Here is an 18,953-nt window from a genome sequence, read left to right as displayed (position 1 = left end):
TAAATGAGGCCTGAGGAGGTTGTAAGAGGAAAGTCAACTGTAATTTCTTTAAAACGCTGTCACACGAACCAAACAAACTGCCACCTCCGAGACACAAGTAGGGACACATGCATGGATAGCCGGATAAAGTGAACGCTAGAGAAGACTTAAGTTTGAACAAAATTGTCTGAGAAATGAAATGAGAGGCGAGCAGCTTTTCAGCTTGGCAGCGTTTTCGACTTAAAGCGTACAAGCAGAGACCAACAAAGGCTTCAGAGCTCAGCGATGTGTAGAGAGCACCTCTGAAGCCCCCCGAAGTCTCCTGTTTTCAAAGAATCCTGTGGTCTCGTTCCCTGTCGCGCTCGACTCTTCGACCCCCGTAAAGCTGTCGGGTGCCCACATCCTCTCGCTCTGAGACCCCCGCAGGACCCATCTGAACCCGAACCTTTAAAACATACAACACAATGCACAGACAGCACTTAGACTAAAGGATCTGCAGTTTTATTGAGGGATTCTGGGAAGAACCAGACATTTAAACAGTTAATCTCCTTTTTTTTCCAGAATGGCAGCCAGCAGAATGAGTACTAAATACCATTTAATGGAGGAAAGTGTGCTTTAAATTAGGTACGCGTTGTACCTCTGTACGACATTGCCACTCATGAATAGCACTACAACACTGACTTTAGTTGATCAGTTTCAATTTTTGAGTGCCACAAACTAAAAGAACTTATTGTATTGAAATTTAGTATTAAAATGTTGATTCACTGATTAGCTAATTGTCAGTTGTTTGTCATTTAGGACAGATAAACATTCAATGGTTACAGGTTTGGACATGTTTACTGTTTGTTTTATCTTGTCATAGACTCGGTACCTTTGGATTTAATATCATTTTATATATAAACCATCTGATTAATTCACAGATGAGCCAGTAATGAAAATAATTGGTGGTAATAACCATAACTGGCTCCTTCCAAAGGGAAATCTTCTGTCGCGTGTTCACGCAACGTGTCTTTACCTGCAGGATGAAATTTCACTCACATATCCGTCAGTCCTTTGCCTGCATTTTCTCTTTACAATAGAATAAAACTTTATTAATCCCTTCGGTACAAGACCTCAGGGAAATTGCTACACCAAAAAACAACACAACACCAACATAAAATCAGCAACAAACAACTTTAGACGGTTTGCTTCTTTTTACAGCTAAGAGGTCTTTAGTTGCAGATTTTCTGTTTTTCTGAAATTTCAAAGTATGTTTTCCATTTGAACTTCAGTTATTTAAGTTTTCACAAGACTGGAATTTAATTTAAACTACAAGTTGAACAAAGAACAATATGCCACGTCAAATTTCAAAACACGTTCAGCTCAGAATAAATAATTTCACTAATAAACCATTAAACTATTATTCAGTTTTTCCCGACTGACTTTAAACTAATTTACATTTTCACATATGATAAATGAGAATATTCAGATTTTTTTGTATTTTTTTTTGTTGCACCAACTACTTTACTTTCTGGATGTTTGTTTCAGTAAACTCCACATGCTGCACTTGAAGTCGTGTCTCTGTGTAGTCCCTTTCTGTGCTCTGCACTGAGGCATGAAGCTGCGTATGTAGGACTCTGCTGAGCTCTAGGTCACGCACCTGGGCAGAGACCACAGCACTGCAAACTGCTGCTCTGGGAACATGCCACTGTTGTATTCTCTGATATCTGGTATCGTGTCAGCTCTCATGAAACGCTTGCATGTTTTTAGCTATATGACATTTATTAACAGTCTCTGAGGTGCAAACAGTTCAGATGCATTTTAGGCGTCATATTTTTCCGCTGTACTCTTTCTGTCAGTAGTCAGTTACTTGTGCTCATATTTTTTAGCAGTGTGTGTGTGTGTGTGTGTGTGTGTGTGTGTGTGTGTGTGTGTGACGGCTGGCGTAAGGCCCCGTCTGATAGGCCCTGTGTGTGTCATATTGGGGTGTTACCTTGACGACTCAGGGCCCTGTCAGTGCAGTTCCTCCCATCAGTTAGCAGGAAAAGAAAGTATCAGCAGCTGCCACTCCAGACACACACACACACACGCTCACACACTGGCGAGCCGACAAAATGATCCTGCTGCTGGCATGGACCCTGTTGACAGCATCACTTTGGAGATCTGGTAAGACCGTGACGCTTCTGTAGTGTTCTGTGAGTTCTTCTAGCGCTCTCAACAACTCAAGTCAGCCAGGGGCCCGTAGCGAGGGTCGTGTCGTTGTCTAGTCAAACTGATGTCTAGTCAAAGTGATGCCTGTTTGACTGAAATCACGGCCACATTCACCAAATGTAGTCCGAGACATGGTTTGTATTAAAACATGAAATGTGTTTTTAAGGGTCCTACAGAGACAGTTTAAGCAGGCCAAGTGCAACGCAGCAGATTTGGTTTGTTTGTAAAAGATTCATTTGCTTTTGTGCTATAATACTGATATATATTGTTATGACATTAATGTTATTTGTACAGTCGACCACTGATATGTGACGATAAATCATGCAGGTGATTTATCGCCTGTGCTCTGAGGTAGATTTTCGTTGTCGTCCATTATGGTTCAATCAACGCATCGAAGTGAACTGTATATGTCCTGTTTAGTGCAACTCAGTGGATGTAGATTAAATCAAACTGATGCATTTGTGAATGTCACACAATTTGTGCACTTAATACATGTTGGTAAGAACAGCGTTGTCACCCCGCAGACTTACGTAGCAGTGAGCCTTTAACCTCCCCACGCAGACGGCCTTTGAATTGGCGCTTACCTTTAGATATTTCATAATACCAGTGATTGCAACAGGTGTATGTGTGACTGTGTACCTGACTTGAAAACACACAAAATAAGCACTGGAGCGGATTCTAAAATAAGAAGGCAGCCCTTTCACATTACATCTGTGTTAAATACCAGTCTCCCGTAACGGCGAAGTTGAAATGTCGCCTTCACAGTGTTTAGATGTATGCAAGAGATTTCCACGCACGTCTTTTCTAATTTAGTTGACACTTTGGACAATAGTTGTGTTTCCATATAATCAGTTGCATTTGTTTTTTTCCTTCCGCTTTGCCTGAAGCACAATTACATGTGCTGTTACATTACAATTAGTCTTTGTCTGGTTAACTATCAGAGACTGCACATTCGTTGCAGAAGGGCTTTTCCTCAGACATTTATAAACACCAAAAAATGAACGAGTTGGCTTGAAATATTAAAACAAGACACGGAAACGCTTTTGAGAAACTACACGATTCTCGGAAGTGGCTTTGACTTGTTTCGGAGCCCCAATGGTCACCATATATGACCCTAGACTCCTTCACTGGCCTGAAGAAGCCGTACGATGTAGGATTCTATGATTTTAAGGATTCACGGGGTTTCTTTTCATATGGAGCATAAAAACCAGTTATCAGTGCTCAATAGCAGTCTCCCGTAACAATAAAGTAAAATGTCGCCCTCACAGTGTTTAGATGTATGCAAGTGATTTCCTCGCACGTCTTTTCTACTTTGACACTTTGGACAGTAGTTGTGTTTCTATATAGTCAGTTGCATTTGTATTTTCTTCCGCTTTGCCTAAAGCACAATTACGTGTGTGTGCTGTCACATTACAATTAGTCTGGTTAAATGTGGGAGACTGCACGTTGCTGCAGAAGGGCTTCTCCTCAGACATTTATGAACACCAAAAAATGAACGAGTTGGCTAGAAATATTAAAACAAGACACGGAAACTCGTTTGAGAGATTCTTGGACGTGGCTTTGACTTGTTTCGGCGCTCCAACGGCCAACCATATGACCCTAGACTCCGTTACTGGCCTGTGGAAGCCGTACGATGTAGGATTTTGCGATTCCAAAGGGTTCACAGGGTTACTTGTCAACCGAGTACATAGAAACAGTTATCAGCGCAATGAAATTCTTAGCTTATCTCTACCAGTATGACAAATTTGTCTGATAAAATCTCAAACACCCCTTCTGTTTCCACTCCTAGGTTCCAGCCAGATCCTACGAGAAGAACCCACCAGCGTTCGTTACCCGGCGCTCAACAGTAATGAGAATATTGAGTGTGACTGTGTCGACAGCTACTGTGACCTTGTCTACTGGTTCCGCAGTAATGTCAACACCGGCAAAGTGGAGTACCTTGGCAAATGCAACAACGCTGACCGAGTCACTTATGGGGATGTGGATGAAGCTCGGTTTAAAATCCAGAAGAGGGGCAGTATGTCATTTGTACTGCGTATCACTGGTGTGACAGAAGCAGACGCAGGGATTTATTCTTGCATCCTAAAGGACAAGAGCCAAAATGACTTGTGGAAGCCGGGGGTTCTTCTTCGACCAGGAGGTTCGTATGCTGAAATCTGACGTACTTTATTCATAGCAGTTAAATGTCAAGTCATCTGGGAGGATTTCAGTACATCTGTCGGATTTCAGGTAGCAGGTGAAGGAGTAAATGATTTAAGGGGTTTGCATTTAACTTTCGTATATCCTGACATCTGTGAAATTACTAAAAAAGTATTCCACTGCGTATCAGGCAACTACAATGTACAGAAAACGTTGCCTCACATTCGCTTCCCTTCTTCTGTTTCCTACAGTGTAACGCTTCCCCATTTACTACATTTTAATAACACTCTTTAATACAATTCTTAGAAATTTTAAAATAATCTGTACTTTACAATGGGCTATTATGTCACATTGTTCACTCTTTCTGCCGTCAAGTTTCCTATAGTTTCTCTCGCTTACCTGAGTGAGCCGGTCCGATAGCACCGTGTAGAATTAGTGGACACGCCAAACAACCTCTGTAGCACTTTAACACAGCAACTGTTGTTTTTTTTGTTGAAGGATTTATACATTTTCAGCTGTATGCCTAGTATATTATATAGTTTTAATGTTGCTGTGTGGCTGGGGCTGCCAGTCTCTATACATGAACATTTAAAAAGTAGAAAAATAGGACCAAAAAATCCCCATATCATGGATAAACATGACATCACAGCTGTCCAGATGGAATTCGTTCATCAATACAGCTTAGAAAGAGAAGAAGAACTGTCCGCCGGCCTAATAGAGACGCATGCGGATCAACAGCATGTATCGTATGTCTGTAGATCTGTAGGTTCTGGTCATTTCTTGTCATGTGTGACAATCTGATATTAGGAAAATTGTAAAATTGCTGCCTTCACTCTTAAAAATTCTTTGCGTTTTTGTTTCACTGCTATTTGTCGCTTGTCTTTACGGTCCGATGGTCTTTATTTGGCAGTGACACCTCCACCTCCAACATCACCGACCAAGACAAAACCCAAACCGTCAATCTGTCGCTGCTCTGGCAAGAACCCTCCACTGGGTGAGTTAACAAGTTTTTATTTAGGGAAGAAGAGCGTACGCACCGGTCTGCTTTTGATGTCCCACTGCTTACAAAATTCTGTTTGCATGTGTTTTACGCCGTATAAACATTCTGCTCAAATGCATATATCTACATGTAAATATATATGAAGAGTTCATTTACAAAAACAGAGAACTCCATCTTCACAAACCTTCAGAAAACCCACTTTTCCGTCGTCTACCTGAGACAATATCAATCCAACTTAAGTTATCTCTGTTTTCGTCATGTCGTTTCTACCAAGTCAGATCCACTCACCTTCAGTCTGATTGATTTTATCTCAAGCAAACAACAACAACAAAATACGTTTTCTGAAAATCTACAAAATTGGAGTTATCTGTTTTTGCAAATGAACTCTTCATATGTATTATTACAGTCATAAATCTTGCACTCTATCAGATTACAATGCTGTTAATGCAACAACAAGTTATGCTAAAGGCTGTAATCATCTAATGATCTACTACACAAATGAAACCATTTATTGTAAATATTTTTGTGTCCTCCTGAAGTCTGTGGCTCGGCGATCTTGTGGCCGCTGGTTGGACTTGTTGCCGGTTTGACTTTGGCTCTCATCTGCACTCTCTACTACTTCAGCCGTGAGTATCCTCCTCATTTAATGCACTAAATAATGAAAAGTCAGGTCGGAAACTGGTTGCAGAGATTTGTGCCGAGCCACGCAGCAAGTTATGTCACCAATGTTCATGAACTATAACAATTCTGAAATTCAAATATTTGAGTTTTTCCTTTTTTTGCTTTCAGGGCTACCGAAAAAATGTCGCCACCACTTTGTGAAGTAAGTCCCTTCCTACAAATGAGCTCTTTTTGTGTTGTGTTTGCTGTATAACCAGATACAAATTTTGATTCTTTACATTCCTTGGACTGACTAGAATCTCTCTTTTGTTTGTTTTTTCTGTTAAGGAAGAGGCAGATGACTTAAAGCGCTGCAGCTGCATCTTCTATCCATCTCAAAGTAAGTACCCTATGTTTATAATATGATGTACGACTGTTAACGTTGATCAAAGTTAATAAAAGTTCCTTCTGTGATTGCAGCGGCTGAAGCGCGTCGATCTACTGATCCGTCCGGTGGAGCGTAAAGGACGACGATCAACTCCCCGAAGAGTCACTCTGCTACCAACAACATGTCGTGTTTATTTACAGTGAAATGTGCCTTCAGCCAGAGAAGAGATTTAAGAGCAGCAGCCATGTAAGATATTGTGATATTTGTTGTATATTTTATAAGACGGAGCTCCACAAAGTTCAACCTCTGCTGTAACTTTTTTGTCTATAATGTGTCATGAATCTGATTTATCAAGATGATTTTTCAGATTCTTTTTAAGTCAGGACAAAACAGCTTTTTTCCCCTAAATCTTATGCAAATGTGTCGTATTGTAAATCAATTCATTTACGTACCAGCATCACAAGGATTAAGATACAGTATTTGCTCTTTTTTTTTCTTTTTTTTTGGCTCTTTTCTGTATTTATTTGCATTTTCGTCTTTGACCTTATTGCTGTATGTATACATCTATCTCAAAGAAGGATGCTCTGTCATTTTTTCTGTGAGTCATCAATAAAAACTGTATATTTCCAATCATCAGCCGTGGTTGCAGGTGAACAAATCAGTCCTTCCTATACAGACAGAGATGTGCCACCTTTATGGAGAGAGTCGTAAATATTCATAGACACGTTTGCAATAAATACACAGAATATGACAAAAATATCCAAGTTGGAGGCCAAACACTTGTTTCTAGTGACAGTGATTCAAGCGACCTGTTCCCAAGGCTTAAATAAATGAAAGGTTGCAAGATAAAAAATTGTAATTTGTTGATTTAAATAAACTCAGTTTTTATTTTAATGTGTTGGGTTGACATAATAAGGGTCTTAATTGCATCAACTTAATAATGTGTAAAATATAAACTCAAATTTCTGCCTTAGTTGAGTTAAAAGTAAGTTGAAGTTGAGTTAAGTTAATGAAATTGGCTGAATAAGTACATTTTTCAGGTCTCCTCCCTTACCCACCTAACATTGCAGCAACTTATTTTTTTTCATCTTCCAACCTAAAATCTTGTTTTATTAATTATGCTAATTTATTACATAACACATACTCTAGTGTTTGAAAGTGTTACCATGGAAACAACTTCATTTTAATCAATAAGCAACTTTACAAAGTGTTTGTTGTATCCATTACTTAACAGGTATTTTATCAAAACCTTTTATTGTCGAGGAACTTAATGTAGTTTGTGGGTTTAATGTAATTTCATTCAAAGTCCAAAACAATGATGCAAACTGTTGCGTTCATATTCATCTTTGGAGTGTGTTTGCGAACTGTCTGATGATTTGTGTGCATGGAGAGGAGAAAGCGAGGTTTGGGAGTGGGTGTCGTACTTCCATTGTCAATATCGTGTTTGGCGGAAGTTGAGTAGGTGAGTGACAGGGTTTTGTTTCTTCTTTTACGTTTGATGTGTAAACTTACATCACATTCAGTTTCTGTTCATCAGCCTCCAGTTTGGGCCCAAACGCCTTCCTGCAACCATCTTAATTCACAGGCTGCCAAGTGTTTTATTTATTTATTCATTTGTGTGAGTGAGTCTCTTGCTGCCTCACTGTCTCTCTCTCTCACACACACACACATGCAAGCAAACACACACTCACACCTGTGTGATTGATGAGCGAAAAAAAAAAAAACACCACTGAGTTAGCGGTTGTTCAGGTCTCGGCGGGGAGAATCGAGCGCATCTCTTTCCTGTGTGCAGGAGAGAGGAGACATGGAGCTATGTTCACTGAGATGCTATCGCCTCGCTCAGCTTTGAGCTCTTCATCTCGTCTCTGAAACAAAAAGACCACAAAAAATACCACAGACCCAACCGCAAGGAGAGACACACACAGTAAGAGAAAGAAAGAGACAAAGAGTTTTGAAATAAGAATAAAGTCAATTAAAAATAAAGAAAAGGTTCTTGTTGCAGCGGGTTTTTATTGGATATAAAACAGTAAAGTACAATTCTTTGGCAAAAATGCATTTAAACAAAGTACACATGATGATTAAATATACATACATGAGTGTAGGTGTTCGTGTAAATGACTAAATTACCATCATAGTGAATGATAAGAGCAGTAAAGGAGCACATGTTGTCCCACATTTACAGTCAAGGCGAAGCTTCACATTCAGCTGCCAGTTAAAAAAAACACAGCAGTCGTCAAAAAGTGCACAAAATTACAGAAAACTAACATAACACGCTCAGTTCGACAGCACCACTAAAGAAAGCCACCAAAATGGCGATAAAGTTCAACCAACACCTCAGACAGTTTCAGGAAAACTGAAGATTAAACGTCTGTTTAAACAGATTTCCTTGCAGGGCAGGTTTAGTTAGCGATATGTATTAAATGTATTATTATTATAATGGTATTGTACTATTATCATTCTGTGTAGAAAGTTTTAGAAAAGAACTTTATTGCCTTCATCAGTTCCAGGAAATGAACGAGCGCAGGCGGCAGTAGCAAGTCCACAGGTGTCTATTAGAGAGGACCCATTTCTGCTGTTTTCTGACAACAAATAGAGCTGCATTTATTCTCAACGCGAGACACGGTAAAAGTGAAACGCATGTAAAGACGACAAACGATACTTTGTAAACCTTTTGTACGCCACCTTTCTTCTGACACGGATATTATAGTCAAACTAAACTAGAATTGTAGGCTTAACACTGATGAGTGCTAATGTTTGTGATTAAAAAAGGTAAAAATATAATAAATACACCAATAGATTCCTTGTTAAATAGTCAGACACACGTTAAACTGAATGTAGCTACATGGTTCTTTAATCTGTTGTTATTTTCAGTTTCTGTTGTATTTTACATAAACGTTGCTATTTACATAAACATGAAATGATGATTTGCAAGAATTGACAAGTGTTTGAAATGTGGGACACCAACACAAATATCTGCACTGCTTTTCCTCAAAAAAAACTCTACATGTTAAGGAATTTAAATAAGGCGCATTAGAGATGTACAGAACTGCTCTGTTCTGTAGAGTGTAACAGAACATTTAAAGACATTAAAATGATGCCCCCCAGTATCATATTAATGCAGTCAAAAATGCTAAAGATGAGTTAAATAAATAAACGGCAACAACAATGTTGAGTCAGCTGGTTATAGTGAAATATACAGACAATATATAGCATAAATGCCTCAGCTAAACTGTAAAGCTACAGGATATATAAAAATAGAACACATTTATAAGACATTATCTAATTTAACAGTGGCTGAGTGAAAACCTGCCTCTGTATTTTGAATTCTGAATCAGATCGGAGCTATGATTCATTGTTTTAAAGTGAAAAACCTCATGACTCGGTTGGAACGGTGGAAACCCTTTTCAAGACATCAGTGACTAAAGCGACAATAGTACTTTGTAAAAAGATCGTCGACATAATGAAATGGTGGCTTTTCCTCGTTCTGTTGTCTTTAGAGGCACATAGCATTTATTCTTGTTTAGTAGAAAAAGAAGTGGGTGAACGTTAACGTGTTAACGGTCGAAGTGATAAACTGAACAAGAGGTTAATGAACTTAGACCCAACATATACACAAATGATGCAACGGAGACATTGTTTAGTCTAAATAACACCTTTTCCACTCCTTTAGAAAAATAAAATTCTAAATTAGATATATTTTTAAAAATTTATTCACGCTTCTGTAGCACGAAATGTCCGTTCAAACTATTTTCCAAGCAACACATATGCAATCTTTAACAGGAAGCCTTAGTAACACAACAAATGATGAGCAAACAGGTATGTGTTTCCTCTCAGAGCTGCACATTTCTACTTACTCCTCTCGATGCTCTCAGTTTCCTTACTTCAACATCGTATCCCAGAATGCTCCGAAGCAGCCGCCAGGGTAGCAGAGCAGTGACAGCTGAGCCAAAGTGGTGAAGCAAATATTCATTTACTGGTTTTCAGGGAGTAAAGAAGTCTCTTCTTACTGCATTTTAATGTCAGCGTTACAGCAGAAAGGGCTGATTTTCTCACTGGCTTCCCCGCTACACACACACACAAACACACACACACACACACACACACACACACATGCAGGTTTCAGGTTGGAGACCCCCTGTGTGACTAAGACAGGGAAGCCCATGCAGGTGTGCTCTGGGAGTGAGTCAACCCTGAAACAGAGACATGGAAAGGTGAAGTGGGCTAATTGAGAGCGTTTTGACTGGGTCTTCCCTTTTTACACCGAGTATCAACAGAATCCCCTGCTTACTGAAAACCACGCAGAGACTGAAACCCACTTGGTTCTCATGTAGGTTTCATAAGACATGAATGTCAGACTCATTTATAAAGAACAAAATCTAAAATTACAAGCGTTTTGAGAGAGAAGTACAAGCGCCGGGGAAAAGAAAACACTCAACAGCACCAGTTAATGAGACACAATATTGCCTCTTTTTCTCTTATTTCATTCCTCGTTTCTGCTTTTCTCTCTCGTCTCCTCCCACCCGTGGAAAAGATAAATCACCCACTAAAAGTGCCAAATGTCAGCACTTGTTGCCCATTACCAAATCAGCGCATTTATTTTCCATCACTGAGCAGGAAACAAGACAAGGGCGTACAGGGTTGCGCCATCGCAGATGTAGCTCTCCTCAGTCGATGTGAGGGGAGTTTCACTTCCTCGCAGCTTTGACATGTAGTGACGGGACACATGAGGCTTAGTTCTTACATCCTTTGCTGTTCTTGGAAAACAATGGGTCCGATTTTTTAGTTTTGGTCATCATCCCTGTTAGTTTTACATCATAGGTCAGTGCAGCTTTACAGCTTGTGCACACAGCTACTGCAGGTGAAAGAAATACTTCTTCCAAGCAGGGGTGTATGAGATACTTATCGACAGTCTGTGTATTACTGTACCTACAGTAGATCGAGGTCAACGTGCCCCCAGTCTAGAGAGGCAGGCAGGAGCATCAGCACAGAAGCTGTGCAATGAAATGCAGCGGACGTTGTCGGCGACCTAAATAAAACCCATTTAAATAAAAGTCTGTGTAAGCTGAAGTGTACCTTTATATTTAGAAATTTGTCACCAGATGAGAAACTGAAGCTCTTTGTCTTTAAAGCCACCAGACTCCATGGACAAAAGGAGTAATTTTATTTTAGTTTGGATCCAATGCAACATGTCAAAACTAAGCGATTGAATCAGCAATAAAGCAGCAAACGTCCACGTTCTGTGAGGTTAAACTGACGGTTTCTTTTAAGGAGTCTTGAAGGAGAGCACGGAGGAATGTAAAAGCTTCAGTTCCCCATCAGAAGCAGCTGGTAGAGTGGTGAACCTATTCTAGATGTAGAGTAAATTTAAACTTGTATTGATTGTTTTAGTAACACACTGACAGTGTACTGCATAATAACACATCTTAAAGAAACCAAACCATCACTTTACAGCAGGAATCAGGCAACAACTTGCTAAACTTTTAAAGGAGCATTCAAGCAATCTAATTTTTTTTTTATTTTTTTGTTTTTTTTAAAAAAAACTGTTAAACAACAGAGCCTGACAGAGCCTCACTTTTAGTCACACGAGTTGCCAAAACAGTGGATTCTGCTTTTCCTGTGACGCAGAATGTTCATGCACAACTCTGATCTGTCGGCCCGATAACAGACGTTCTGCTCAGAATTTGTTGCTCTCAAGTCCGAGCCAAAACAGCACCACATAAAGATGAAAGTTAAACACCATTTTACGCTTTCACTCATCTCACTGGTTACAGACAAACAACGAAAACATCCGAGCGGTGAAGCTGCTGCTGCTGCTTCGCTCTCTGCCTCAAACGCTGATGCCACAGCAGGTGAACACTTTTCTCGCTGAAAAGCACCTGTAGTGACATCACCGATTAGTCTGTGGCCACAAATCCGACACACTTTTCACAGGTTTGGGCTGTGCAGCGGCTGACGAAATTCAGTGGGTTTACTGTTGGAAAAATAACACAGGTCTGAATCTTGCTTTTGCTGCCATCTAGAGGTTTAAACCTCCGGCTTGCTGCAGTGATCGAGGCAGTGTTCTGTTGGCCGTGCAGTGCAGCATCTTACTTCACAAACTTAATCATCTGAGTTGAACTGATCTGCCCCAAACAGACCCAGAATACTGTAAGAATTCCGAAAATAGAGCGATATATCGATTAATCATTCGATGTGTGACTTGTGTGTAGGTGAGTGGAGTGTTTGTGAATTAGAGGCAAAACCTGAAGCTACAACTAGCAAGTGGAGACACGCACAGGAGAGAAGAAGCCACTATAGCTGGTCATGGTTCAAGCTATATTCAGCCTGTGGTGTGCACTATGTCCTCATGTCCTCAGTCGCAGTCGAGGTACCAGTAAAACCACAACGCAGCAGACGCTAAAGGGAAATGTAACGGCACATTAGGGTCTTGTTCTCATTTCCACAGAAAGGAAACATTGTTAAGAATGTATTGTTTTACTTGTAATGTGTCATGTGATGGGTCCTGTTCAGACACAGGACAGGAAACACTAAGTGGAACCCTTTTTATACTTCTAACTCTGATTAGAACCATTTGATTTTTTCTTCCGAGCATCAGAAAGTCATTTTTGGAGTCGTGAGGGACATCAACGCTCACACACAGGAGGGAGGTCAGAGGTCAGAGTAAACCACAGAGCGTCAAACGTGATCCTCGATGCTTCCTCGGGTCGGATTGTTGTGCATAAAGTTTTCTCAAAGCCGCTTTTTGATTTGGTGTGTAAAGTGGGCCGCTTCACACACTTTACATCATGTGCTCAACTTGCAGTTCTTAACCTGTCGTTTTCCAGCCCACACACTGCGCACCGCTGCGTTTTTGTGCGCTAGTAGACGGTGGATGAAGCCGTGCTGTTCGATGCTTTAAACCAGAGGCATCGGAGCGAAGTTGCAGATCGGGGTGGGCTCCACTTCAAAACAGGGCGCAGACCACGACCGTGCTGCAGGAGGCCTCTGCAGCGCTCTGCTGCAATGATCCCATTCGACACGGCAGAGAAGAAGGTTACAGCTGGGGCGTGGTTTCATATCTCACTGAATCATCTCCTGGCAAGTTCCAATAAACACCACAAAGACGCGTTTGCCAACTATTGTCGTCAGCAAGACTGAAATGGACCCAAAATGGATTCAGATTCTGGTGATTCTGGTGTTTTATCCAAGTAAGTTCAACCTAAATAATCAGTAACTGCTATTTGATTTGTGATTTAGTCTTTTACTTTTGTGCCTGAAAACAGAGAAGTGAGTGATTGCTGCTCTCATTTCATCACATCTTTTAGAAATGACTTCAGGAGCTGAAGGGACCAAAGAAAAAACAGTAAAGGAAGGAGAGTTGGTTGAAATCGAGTGCAGACCTCCTGAGTCGACAAACATGATCATCTGGTTTCGAGCGCTGGACAATTCTGGCATGGAATATATTGCATCTTTCACCTCAAATGGCATCGAAAAGTCAAAAAGCAGCAACTTTGATCAGATATTCTCTCACGGAACCATATACAAAAATACCCTAAAGCTGAAGGCCTTCCAAAAAAGTAGAGACAGCGGCGTTTACGGCTGTGCAACCCTTCACTTAGGGAAAGAGCTGAAATTCGGAACGGCAACTCGACTGTTAGGACGTGAGTTTTCTTTTCTAGTTTTGATCAGTTCCTCACACGATGAAGTATTTTTGGTAACACTTCCTATGAACTCTTTCAGAAGAAACAAGGAAAGACACGCCAGTCGGGTCGCCGACCAAAGCGCCCAACAACCAAATCGCAGCTGTGACGCCCTGCAACTGTAACGACAAGTACAAGAAAACAGGTACCAGTTAGCTCTGACTCTGTATCCTCTTCATATTTACGAGGCCGTGAACAGAAACAGGTGGTAAACTGGTGCATTTTCAACAGGAGCAGCCATCCCTTCCCTGTACTGTTCTGTCGTCATACTGGGCCCACTGGCTGGCGGCTGCGGCCTTCTCCTTCTGCTCCTCATCATCACCGCCGTGTACTGCAACCGTAAGTCCATCTGAAATAATCATGAATGATTGACGTTCATACTCTGTCAGTAAAGGCTAATTTAAAATATGTGGTTTTTTTAATACATATAAAAAATGTATTGTAATGAATTTTGCTGTAATATGTGTGCAGTCATTTGCAAAATGGAAATCATGCTTTTGATTTTCTGCAGGAATAAGGACACGGAGATGCCCACACCATTACAAAAGAAAGTACGTTTATTTCTTTATTCAAATCTAATATTTACATTTAAAGCTGTTTTTTAATCTGAATCCTCTCCTCCCCTCAATGACAGCGTGGGCGAATTCGCAGACACTAAAACAAAAGTGTATATTCAGTGTTTTTCCTTTTTTTTTTTTGTAGATTGATGATTTACTTCTTTTTTTTTTCAAACTAAATTTAAATAACAGTTTTGATTCTGTTTTTCTTGTAATAAGTTACAAATCACATATTTCTTTCCCGGAAATTACTGTTGGTTTACTGCGCACTATAAAGGCCTCGGTGCCGTTTATAAGCCGGAACACAATAGAAAAAGTGAATTTTGTATTGATTTAACTACAAAAAACGTACCCACCTACATGCATTGTTTTTCTTTTCAACTGTTTAATATAATTTATCCCAGGTTGCTAAAAAAACACAAAATCCCACAGTGTCCTTATTTGCAGCTACGGTTTAGTTTTCTTCTTTAATTCCGTTGTGAAATATGTTTCCAATTATCTTTTCTTTTTTAAAATTTCTTTTATCTCATTTAGGCCGCGGATGGGGGCTCCAGAAAAACAAATGATGACCAACAGACACGTCTAATCTAAATGGTGAAAACTCAAAGGCATTTGCAATTATTTTTCAGTCGTGTTAATTTTGCAGAAATAATCATTCACTCAATTTGCCAAACAATTTGCGGCCGACTTTAAACGCTTATATTCTGTGCGATAGATAATATAAAAAGTGCTTGAAGTGGTTCAAGTATTTAACACATCAAATAAAAGCTTCTTATTGCCGACATCCACTTTAAACTGCACTGTGGTTTGAAATATACTCTTTAATGAAGATTTAATCTCCACGAATGCGGAACTTGATCCTGAGAATATTCTGCACTGTGATGATTTATGTTGCATTTTCTAATTGCAATTTATGCAGTGATTGTATATAACTATTTTGGATTTTCTTTTCATTTACAATCTGTGCTTTTAAAAGCTCCTTTTAGCCATTTAAAAAAAAAAAAAGCTCTTTTTGGCATTGTCTCTGCTTATTTCTTACAAAAAAGAAATGTAAACAGCTGGAGTTAATAAAATTCTTTTCTGATTATGTATCAGACTCTTGAACTGTTAACAAAAAAGTAATTAAAAATCTTTTGAAATTACAATCTCTCTTAAACCAACATTTTTATTTGACGCGTCATGATAGAAATAACAAATACTATTTTCTATTTTTTTATTTTAATTTCAATGAATGCAGATTTTAGAATTGTTCAACTTTGAGGGGGGTAAAAACAAAAAACACTCAGACCAGCATTCCTTCAGGCTGCATTGAACTGTATTCGTCTTTATTAGTTCATACTTTTTTATTTTTTTTCCACACATCAAACCCATTCATTTGCATTCCCATCAGTCACTCAAGGTCTCGGCACAAAAGTATAATATTTGAGCGAACGACGTTTAGTTTTAAGCCCCCCTTCTTGAGTCGAAAGGAAGTGGGCTGCTACAGCTGTATGCAGAGTGAAAAACCACAAGTCAGGAGCAGAGAAGAATACTTTCAGAGGAGATTCAGTTCCCACTCACTTTAATACACACATACACGGTTCCCTCGCACCTTTAAGAAGACAGTGTTTGGCCTTTTTTTTTTTTTTTCCCTACCATATTTTTCCACATATTAAGGCACTTCATGTTAGTTTCTCTCTTTAGGCACATATCATAGAACCAGACGAGATGGTTCTCAATTTTAGATTTAAAAAAAAATGCACTTAGTATTCCCACATCTATTCATATATTTTCACACCCACACAGAAACTTGGGGTATTTAAAGTGACTTGAAAGCCCTTTGTAAGTTATACAGTGTTGTCTTATATAGAGCAAAAGTGTGTTTTTTTTTTTTTTTTTTTTTTTTTACAGTATACAAATAATGGCAGCTACAAAGCTTGTAACCACCTCGGTTCACTAGGTGCACCTCTGAACGCCAGTTTTTTTTTCTACAAGGCCAAAATACATACTTCTGACAGATATCATTCTACGGAAAGAAAAAGGCATTTGCGAAAAAACAAAAAACAGAATTAGGCAGAACACCTCCAAGAAATCCTCCACATATTTAATAATGTAAACTATGTATTGTCCAAAATAGAAGCAAACTGAGCTGTACACTAGTGTCTTAATGGCATCTGAACACGTCGTGATAGAAAACCTGGCTTCTCTGTGTACATCAAAGATTGCACACACATCCCGATACTATACACGTCCTCCGTCCTTCTCCCACGCGAGCTGACAGTCGCCACTGCTCCGACCAACATCACAGCAGCACCAGGCTGAGACGGCCGGTGTGTTGCGATATTAGTGTATCTTTGGAAAAGTGGAAATTGTCAGCTGAGATGTACACAAACGACTCTCAGCGCCAAAAAACATGTTATTTGGGGGGTTTGCGTGTCTCAAACTCTTCTGTTTCCCTGCAGTTTCCCTTCTTTTCTTTCTTTGTCTGTTCAGCACTTTTTCTCTTTTTTTAAAACCCATCTGGTTTTAAAAACTCTTTATTTTCATTTTCTCCCGAGACAGAAACGACAAAGTTTCTCGCCTTTGAATGTGAAACCCAGCAAAAAAAAAAGGTGGTGCACGCAGATATGTATGTACGTACGTGTGTGTGTGTGTGTGTTTGTGTGTGTGTGTAGAGCAAGTGGCATGAGTATGTCTCGGTTTGTCTTTCATCCAGTATACATTCTTGACGATTTAGAAAAATAGAATAATAATCCAGTGAGCAGCTCCCTCACTGGTGCGTCCCTGTGGCCCGGAGGACAAACGACACCAACAACCTGCAACATGAAACATTCAGGAGTCAGACTGGATGATTATCGTGGCCATGCTTAAAATGTTAGCAGGCAAAATTGTGCATAAAGACAAGAAAAAAATCTTACCAGGCGACCTATCTCTTGCCTCCCTTCTTTGTAGATGCCGGCACAACATCTGAGCTCTGCTGAGCCGATAGCTGGTCAGGGGCAGATGGATCTTCTGCATGGTGTTTCTGAAGCACAAGGTTTTAACGAATGACTTTCATATAAAGAAAAAGAAGAAGCAACAGCTTTGCAGGCAAAACGTATACATATTGGAGGAGTTAACATCAGACAAAGCTCAGAGAGAACAGTGCATCTCATGCTGCAGACATCTGGAGCAAACACCATCCACCGGTTGTTTTAGTTTTTCACTTTGGCTTACTTATAAGTGCATATATCCTCTATGTTAAATATAATTCCTATCCACCTTAATTTAAGTCTTCATGCAGCAGGCGATTTGCTTACTTTAGACTTTGACTTTGACTTGCTCTTGCCCTGTAACAAAGTTGACACCTCGGTTAGGCTCAACAGTGTCGTAGCGCTCCATGAGGCGGTGAGCACTGATACAGCAGCTGCTAGTGGACGACCTCTAGGGGGCGCCATGTGACAACGACCACCAAAAGTGTGCAGTAATCATTAACTGCCATTAGTTGGCAGTAGATTTTTTACAAATAGATGCCAAACTCTGTGAACAGACATACATTTGGCCTGCTTTTGCTCTAACCTGTAAAAGTAATATCATCTGATGGATCAGTCTCACATCTAAAGCAGATATTCTTTTTACCTTCGCTTTGTCTGTTTTGGATTTGTCTGGGAGAAGCGTGTCAGCCAGGGAGTCCAACACAGGACCAGCCATCGGCTAGAAAACATTAACAAATAAAAGATTAGCAAACCTGATCAGCTCTTAATGAACTCAAGAAAATCCAAAGACAGCATTTGTTTGTGATCTCTGCGTGTTTAAATTTCAGCCATAATTAGTTACATTTGTGTTTATTTTCATGGCATGTCAAATGTATAATGTTTAATAGGAAGAAGTTGAAGGGGTAGGTTTATATTTTATTTTCTCCGCTACCTTCAGGGGCTCTGAGTCCAGCACGGGAGGCTGCAGCTTTGCTGTGGCTGCAGATGATGTGACAGCAGGTGCAGCAGGTTTGGGAGTATCAGAGAAATCACTGGACAGGAGGTCCAAGGCTGTTGTGTCATCCATCCCCTTCTGCAGGGCAGAGAACAAACAAGAAATTAACATCACGTCGTATCTACAAACATGTCTTTCAGAAACATTTTATCCCTGCTGCATCATGTGAGGAACGTACCTCTTTGGGTTTTGCTGCCGCTTTTGCTTTTTCTTCTTCCATTTTCTTTAAAATGAAATTGATATACATTAGACACCCAGTAAAGCAACAATGTACGACACACAATAAGTAAACACATGTCCCACTTAACATTCAAATAAACGGCCTTTGAGAGATTTACAGTAGCCATTATATTCATTATACCATTATATCTTTTTGTTTTGCATTTTACAGTGAATCCAGCTCTGAACTCATTAAAACTGCTTTAACTACAAACATACAGCAAACATTCACTGACACTATTTCATGGCTGTCG

At 39.8% G+C, this 18,953-nt stretch overlaps 3 protein-coding genes across 6 annotated transcripts in view; 2 read left to right on the top strand and 1 right to left on the bottom strand.

Annotated features, from left to right (window-relative positions):
• Positions 1–1,992: 1,992 nt before the first annotated feature.
• On the top strand, positions 1,993–6,932 carry cd8b (cd8 beta). Its single transcript, XM_008280528.1, has 7 exons — positions 1,993–2,124; positions 3,959–4,309; positions 5,219–5,302; positions 5,848–5,934; positions 6,098–6,131; positions 6,257–6,308; positions 6,389–6,932. Exons 1-6 carry the CDS (start codon positions 2,073–2,075, stop codon positions 6,273–6,275), a joined length of 627 nt encoding a protein of 208 aa, XP_008278750.1. The 5' UTR covers positions 1,993–2,072; the 3' UTR covers positions 6,276–6,308; positions 6,389–6,932.
• cd8a (CD8a molecule) lies at positions 3,000–16,259 on the top strand. 4 transcript variants are annotated; one of them, XM_008280532.1, is made up of 8 exons: positions 3,000–3,005; positions 6,019–6,021; positions 13,399–13,483; positions 13,601–13,936; positions 14,016–14,120; positions 14,204–14,314; positions 14,487–14,526; positions 15,067–16,259. In XM_008280532.1, exons 3-8 carry the CDS (start codon positions 13,435–13,437, stop codon positions 15,116–15,118), a joined length of 693 nt encoding a protein of 230 aa, XP_008278754.1. In that variant the 5' UTR covers positions 3,000–3,005; positions 6,019–6,021; positions 13,399–13,434; the 3' UTR covers positions 15,119–16,259. The 4 variants fall into 4 exon arrangements, with proteins under 4 accessions (XP_008278754.1, XP_008278753.1, XP_008278752.1 ...); XM_008280531.1 differs by lacking the exons at positions 3,000–3,005; positions 6,019–6,021 and adding an exon at positions 12,892–12,906 and having other exon boundaries at positions 13,379–13,483; XM_008280530.1 differs by lacking the exons at positions 3,000–3,005; positions 6,019–6,021 and having other exon boundaries at positions 12,972–13,483.
• cast (calpastatin) overlaps positions 15,830–18,953 on the bottom strand; it is a 40,637-nt gene continuing 37,513 nt past the window's right edge. The window contains exons 17-22 of the mRNA XM_008280540.1: positions 18,659–18,703; positions 18,418–18,558; positions 18,130–18,204; positions 17,811–17,840; positions 17,430–17,536; positions 15,830–17,327 (exon numbers count right to left, since the gene is read on the bottom strand). Coding sequence (XP_008278762.1) covers positions 17,438–17,536; positions 17,811–17,840; positions 18,130–18,204; positions 18,418–18,558; positions 18,659–18,703 — 390 coding nt within the window. The 3' untranslated portion in view covers positions 15,830–17,327; positions 17,430–17,437. The remainder of the gene's footprint in view (positions 17,328–17,429; positions 17,537–17,810; positions 17,841–18,129; positions 18,205–18,417; positions 18,559–18,658; positions 18,704–18,953) is intronic.

This window comes from Stegastes partitus, unplaced genomic scaffold (assembly GCF_000690725.1).
Source record: "Stegastes partitus isolate 25-593 unplaced genomic scaffold, Stegastes_partitus-1.0.2 Scaffold197, whole genome shotgun sequence".
Taxonomy (NCBI): Eukaryota; Metazoa; Chordata; class Actinopteri; family Pomacentridae; genus Stegastes; species Stegastes partitus.
This window is presented reverse-complemented; position numbering and strand designations above follow the sequence as displayed.

Coding starts and splice junctions, on each gene's coding strand:
- cd8a (XM_008280532.1), top strand. CDS start 13,435: ATGGACCCAAAATGGATTCAGATTCTGGTGATTCTGGTGTTTTATCCA. Junction 13,937..14,015: donor GGCAACTCGACTGTTAGGAC/GTGAGTTTTCTT, acceptor GAACTCTTTCAG/AAGAAACAAGGAAAGACACG. Junction 14,121..14,203: donor CGACAAGTACAAGAAAACAG/GTACCAGTTAGC, acceptor GTGCATTTTCAA/CAGGAGCAGCCATCCCTTCC.
- cd8b (XM_008280528.1), top strand. CDS start 2,073: ATGATCCTGCTGCTGGCATGGACCCTGTTGACAGCATCACTTTGGAGA. Junction 5,303..5,847: donor TGGCAAGAACCCTCCACTGG/GTGAGTTAACAA, acceptor GTCCTCCTGAAG/TCTGTGGCTCGGCGATCTTG. Junction 5,935..6,097: donor CACTCTCTACTACTTCAGCC/GTGAGTATCCTC, acceptor TTTTGCTTTCAG/GGCTACCGAAAAAATGTCGC.